Source organism: Papaver somniferum, unplaced genomic scaffold (assembly GCF_003573695.1).
Source record: "Papaver somniferum cultivar HN1 unplaced genomic scaffold, ASM357369v1 unplaced-scaffold_10, whole genome shotgun sequence".
Lineage (NCBI taxonomy): Eukaryota > Viridiplantae > Streptophyta > Magnoliopsida > Ranunculales > Papaveraceae > Papaver > Papaver somniferum.
In genome coordinates, this window is record NW_020618825.1 from 11,956,388 (window position 1) to 11,962,742 (window position 6,355).

At 34.5% G+C, this 6,355-nt stretch overlaps 1 protein-coding gene across 1 annotated transcript; it reads left to right on the top strand.

The window, feature by feature from the left end:
• Positions 1-2,389: 2,389 nt before the first annotated feature.
• Positions 2,390-5,485, top strand: LOC113326349 (transcription factor bHLH18-like). The gene is made up of 4 exons (XM_026574095.1): positions 2,390-2,881; positions 3,534-3,896; positions 3,991-4,040; positions 5,410-5,485. Exons 1-4 carry the CDS (start codon positions 2,390-2,392, stop codon positions 5,483-5,485), a joined length of 981 nt encoding a protein of 326 aa, XP_026429880.1.
• The last annotated feature ends 870 nt before the right edge of the window (positions 5,486-6,355 follow it).

Here is a 6,355-nt window from a genome sequence, read left to right on the forward strand (position 1 = left end):
AAAGCGTCAATGTATTAGTGGTTCAAGCAGATGAAAATAAAAAGATTACATTTCATAAGAAAGATGTTAGAAATATGCTCTGAGGAAGATGTGTAACTTAAGTAGTCTTTTTTTTTTTTTTGCCTAGAAATATGTCTATTACTAGCAATCAAGAATCTTGACTAATGTAATTTTCAGTTCTAAACTTTACTTCAATTCTTCTATTCAAGTGCAGAGATTTGCAAAACTGTTGTCTTTGGTTAATATCGTGTTTTCTGTTTGTGCACAATCATGGGCATATAGGCAGAACAGTAAAGAAAATAAGTGCTTCAAAAATAACCATATTATCGAGCAATGTTTCAAAAAATAACTACTACAACAGTAATATAGGGAAAAAAATTGTATGCAGAGAAATTGTATATTTTTCCTGCATATCCTAGATGGACAAAACCAGCCAACTGCCGCTGAACCCAATTAGGCAACCAAAAAAGTGTGTCAATGTGCAGATAAGTTTCTACATTTTCCTGGAAAAACCAGTACTGTACACAAAATAGAATCTCAGTGTTGCGAGCATGTCAGAACTTATAACTTCAATTCTTCTTTGGATATTAACCTCCCCCAAAGCTAGGTGGTTGCACTTCATACCCTTGTCCTCCATACCCAAATAGAGGTGTCATGCTCGCATATCGGTTATTACAGGTGCCATATTAAGAAATTGGTTACTTGTTTCTCGCTGCTGAATTATCTCATAAATAGAACTTGCAGAGTAGATGCTTGGTTCACCTTGATGAGTTTTCCCATATGCAGGTGCAGCATTCACTGCGGCACCAAGTCCTTGGAGATGACTTGGAGAAAATTGTTGGACATACAACATACATACATAAATGTTAATATCAACACGCCCACATCAGCCAAAGAGAAAAAAAATCAACCAAGTCGACAATTCTTGGATTCTTACCAAAACTTAGGAGGTATTGATCATAAGTAAGGCTTGTTGTCGACTGATTAACTTGTGATGATTCAAGCATATTAACTACACTTTGCTGAACAGGATTTTGAGTGTTTATCTATAGGAAGTAAATATTAGAGATACATTGTATGTCAGTTATGAATTTGAATATAAAACGAAAACTAAATGTTCTAGTAGCAATTTGATGTTTACATGTACATTTTATTTTCCTTTTCCTTTTCAATTAGTGGAGATTTAGTAGTTTCTACTCCTTCATCTGTAGCCTCTTCATTAGAATCGGCCTTCAATCGTTCTTTTATCCGGTTCTTGATAACAATACTCCTAACATCACTTGAAGATGCCGCATCTGCAAGCTCGGTAAAGGAATTGCATAACTCGTTGTATCGCTTTTGCTTAGGAGTCAATTTCCAAGCATCAAAGCTAACTTGTATGTTTGTGTGTATTCGTTCCACATCTTTTCTCCATTTCTTTAGAAGGTATTTTTCTAGGAGCAAGAATATATCGTTATGATGTAATGCAATTACTGCATACTTGCAAACAATCCTTCGAAACTCAAATTTATGACAGCTACGCTCAAATTCACTCACTTCTTTTTGAAATGCAACCTTGAACATAAATCTTATCATAATTTTTTTTTCATCTTCGGATGGAGATTCATGAGTGCTTTCAGAAAAAAAGAAGAAGAACTTACTGATTTCTGGTAAGTTTCGCCTGTCAAAACCCTATCTTAGCGCCTTTTTTTTCTCATAGGGAGGGAACTAAAATCAACTCGGAGGGAACTAAAATCAATTCTTGATATTTTTTTGTTTTGTTTCCCAAAAAGAATATGTGGTCTCATTTAGAGAGAGAAAAAAAAATACTCCTTCTGTTTCAAAAAGACAGTCCCCTTTGACTTTGTCAAGATATTAAGGAGACCATAGTAGTTTACATGCCTACCCTTAATTACTTGCCTAATTTATTTCAATAAAACTGTTAGTAATAAAAACTGCCAAAAATTGTTATGGGATTGTAAGTAGGAAATACAAAAAGGAATGAAGGATATATTTTTTCCTTAGTCACACAAATTTCATTAATATTTTAGATTGATCCCATTAAAAAAGATTTTATAAATATAAAAACTTAATGGTATATTAGAGAGTTCATTGGAAAAATATGATTATAAATAGAAACTGGACATAATTTTGAAACAAACCAAAATGAAATAGAGAACTATCCTTTTGAAACAGAGGATCTAACCCAATCTATAGCTGGTCAACTTGGTTCTGCAAGTTCCGATGGAAGATTCGTCTATCCAATGCTTATACGACATGGTATTTATTATTTATTTCCCTTAATTCATTTGGCTCACTCTTTCAAATTTTAATTTCTAAGATCTACTACTGTATTATTTTATTTTTTTTGTAGACAATGGAGGATCAAAAATTGAACCAATATTCAGGTATGGATGTGGGTACCGTTAGTGAGTTCGTTGCCCCTGGAGACGATATCACTGGACTATCTTTCTCCTACAACCAAAGCTTTTCGTCTTACCCGGCCGCTTACATGGAATCTACTACTACCGGGCAGAGGCCTGCAAAGCAACTCAAAACTACTGATAGTTGGAGTTCATATATGATCGTTACTGGCACCGATCACAGTAATCAGCACATAGCAACTCCGCCTGAGGCTTGTTCTCCATCCAACTTTATTATTTCTTTCAGTAGAAATGGTCATAACTCGCTGACGGATCATACTCTCCTAGCATCGCAATTCTGTGGAAACGTAGTTGATAATGTGAACCCTAAACCAAAGATGGTTTCTCCTAGAAACAAAAACACGGTGTTCGCATCTGATGTTTCTTACATGAATCATGTAGTGGTGGAGAGGAAGAGAAGACACAAGCTTAACCAGCGGTTTATAGCGTTGTCTTCCGTAGTTCCAGGCCTAAAAAAGGTACTCTAGCTTTGCAGCACACTCATTAAATTTTTCTTTCCTGAATTTGAACCATATACAATATGATTTCTTCGGATGTTGATACCATTGACTTAAGTTCAAAACTTATCATCCCAAATTCTTTATCACTCAAAAGAAAAATAAAATGATTTGAGTAAAATTATTAATCTTAAGGGAGCATAGATGATGGTTTAGTGTTGATGAGTAAATACGAGCAGGCTAGATTATTGTTGTGATCGTGTTATTGGATCGACAAATGCCTGCCTGATAATATAGGCAGGCAGTCATGCTCGCATGATCATGTGAACTACTTTTACTTTAACATTGTTAGTAATAATGGCAACTGCAAGATGAAACTTAGCTTATATAAAGACAACTCTCTTTATTGATGTTTAGAAAATCTCTCAAAACTAAACACAAGTTCTAATCTTACTCATATGATCAACCACAACTTTGGTGATCATATATATATAGAACTATGAATTCCTTTTCCTAGTCCTATTACCTTATTACATGTCTTTCCTTTTCTTAGAATTAGATGACTTCTAATTCCCTTAGGATTACATCAATTTCCTAATATTGTCCTAATCAATTTGTTAGTGACTTCTATGTTGAAGTTAATCCAACAAGTAATGTATGTCTTATCTCGCAGATGGACAAATTTTCAGTTCTTGAAGATGCTATAAAATACTTGAAACAGCTTCAAGAAAAGGTGAAAACACTTGAAACGGTAGAGTCAGTAGTCTTTGTGAAGAAAACTAAAGTTTGCGCTGATGATAATGACTCATCTTCCTCAAACGAAAACTCCGATGCTGAATCCACCTATGATGAACCACTACCTGAGATCGAAGCAAGAGTTTCAGACAAGAATGTTTTGATAAGAATTCACTGCAAAAAACGCGAAGGAGTTCTTACTAAAATACTTACACAGATTGAGAAACTTCATCTTTCTATTATCAGTTCAAATGCCATCCCGTTTGATGATTCATCTCTTGCTATAACAGTAACGGCACAGGTGATTGATTTAATTTTTAGATAGCTTAATATGTATGTTGTGTTCATATTGTTCATGACTAGACCATATTAAAACCCAATCTTATTTCTTGCAGATGAATGATGAATATAGTATGACACTGAAGGATCTGGTTAAGAGTCTACGGTCAGGGATCATGTGAAAATAATGAGGAATTAGTATCAGACTCCATTTAGTCATGCTCATTTCTATGTTATTTAGTAGAATCTCATCACTACTTTTTTGGCTTCCTCTTTTGATGATGTTTTAAGAGGCTGGCCTTCCATAACTAGATCCTCTTCTCCTCTTTTGTTACCCCCATATATATATGGTAACCACTATTCTGTCTTCCAACACCTTCATTTATAAGTGGTGCTTCTAGATTCGCTTATCAGGCCTTTTTTTTATGAGGTTTCTTTTTCATTTTAGCCTAAAAATACGTCAAATTGAAAAAGTGATAGCAATTGTTTTTCAGAAACGAAAACGATATATTTCTTTTTGTGTGGTTGTATATGATTTACATACCAGCCATGTTTCATCACCCTCATGTTCTTAAAACAAACCCTTGACGGCATCTTATATAAAGCAGCTTTTCGTAAGTGTAATATTCGGGTTCTTCAAACTAGTAAGGTTCTTTCCTTATCTATCATATTTATTGACAATGTAACAGGCTTAATTGCTTACAGAAAAGAAGAGAAGAACAAAAACAAAACTAATAGATTCTTGCTGATGTTCGTATATCTAAACTTGGATTTTTTGTCATTATTATTGTGATTAAAAAAAGATGGGGTTTTAATCCGTAATCAGTATCAACCCTAGTTAGTAATTCTCCGAATCATTCCCGAATAATTCACGAACGTATCTAAACTGACCGAATCTGAATGATACTTCCGAACTATTTGAACTCTAACCTAGTTCGCGGATTATATGGACCTCACGAATGATTCGCGAACGTATCCGAACTGACCTAATCCGAATGATTCCGAACTAGAACTCCCATAGGTAACTCTTTGACCAGAGTTCTGTTGATTGGTTTTTATTTTATTTTGTATATACTTTATATTTAAATACAATTATTCAGTAAAAAATTTCTATTGGTAGTTGTTTAACCAGTGTTTTATGTGTTGATTTTTGTTTAAAAGTCTATAAACTCGTTTTACAATACATTTATGCGATTAAATTGTTTACTCTTGTTAAGTAATCACGCTAAAATGTTTTTTTCCATCTTATAAATCATATACAAATAAAATTAGTCTCGTAATAAGGTCATAATACTTATCAATTTATCATATATGTAAGCCGAATTTTAAGTGCCGAATTTTAAGTGGCGAACTCACATTTATAAAACGAATATGCACGTACGTATGCCTTTCCGAACTACTGTCCGATCAACGAACCGTTGACCGGATTTTTGACCGAATTCGACCTATCTGAATCCATATAATTCTCGTATGTATACCGTCCCGAACTATTACCCGTATCCCGAATTGCTAACTAGGATATCAACAAAACTTAGATTATCATATTTAAAGGGAATAATGTATTTTAATAATCAGCCACATTGTTTATGTACTACTCATTCAAACTTCTAATTTTTATATACGTCCTAGACAAAATAGGTAATGTGTAATAATGAAGATGCGGCATGATAGATGTGTCCATCCCACCAGCTGAAGTGGTCAGGCAAATAGTTGATCGAGTTGACTTTTAGAACTATTAGTCACTTCTTATAACTACTAGGCTTATAGTTCCATATTGCCTAAAACCCTTACCCTAATTAGCAATTCGGGATTCGGAATACGTACGGAATGGAAAATGCAAGTGTATTATTCGGATTCGTAAAAGTCGAATTCGTTCAAAAATGCGGTCAACGGTTCGTGATTCGATAGTAATTCAGAACGGCATATATACGTGTATAATTCGTTTTAGAGATATGGATTCGGGATATCAAATTCGACGTATATAAAATAATATAAACTACCTTTTAGATCCATTATATAGTGATCATATAATCTAAAATGAGCCTAATTACTAATATATGGTATATATCGACTTATTTATCAGCAACCTCCGCTTGGCCAAGTGGTTGGAGCCTTTACAAGCATGTTGCAGGTCATGGTTTTGAATCCCACCACCTACGTTTTAGAAAAAACATTAAATCGGATGAATCAGTGATGACTCAGCCGAGTCAACTCGACTTGACCCGACGAATCTACCTGTCGAATTATTCGTATTCGCGAATTAGTCGCGGATTATCCAGATAGCCCAAATTATACGCATATATGGTTCGAAGTTGCAGTTATTCGGGCGTATTATTCGGGAACGATCGGTTCGTAAAAAATCGTGAATCATTCGCGAATAATACATCGAATTCCTAACTAGGACCTATACCCGCTATATACATATAACTCTAAGGGGCACTCTACTCACTGTCTACTAGTGTTGAGTTGGAAGCCCATACA

Coding starts and splice junctions, on each gene's coding strand:
- LOC113326349 (XM_026574095.1), top strand. CDS start 2,390: ATGGATGTGGGTACCGTTAGTGAGTTCGTTGCCCCTGGAGACGATATC. Junction 2,882..3,533: donor TAGTTCCAGGCCTAAAAAAG/GTACTCTAGCTT, acceptor CTTATCTCGCAG/ATGGACAAATTTTCAGTTCT. Junction 3,897..3,990: donor CTATAACAGTAACGGCACAG/GTGATTGATTTA, acceptor TATTTCTTGCAG/ATGAATGATGAATATAGTAT.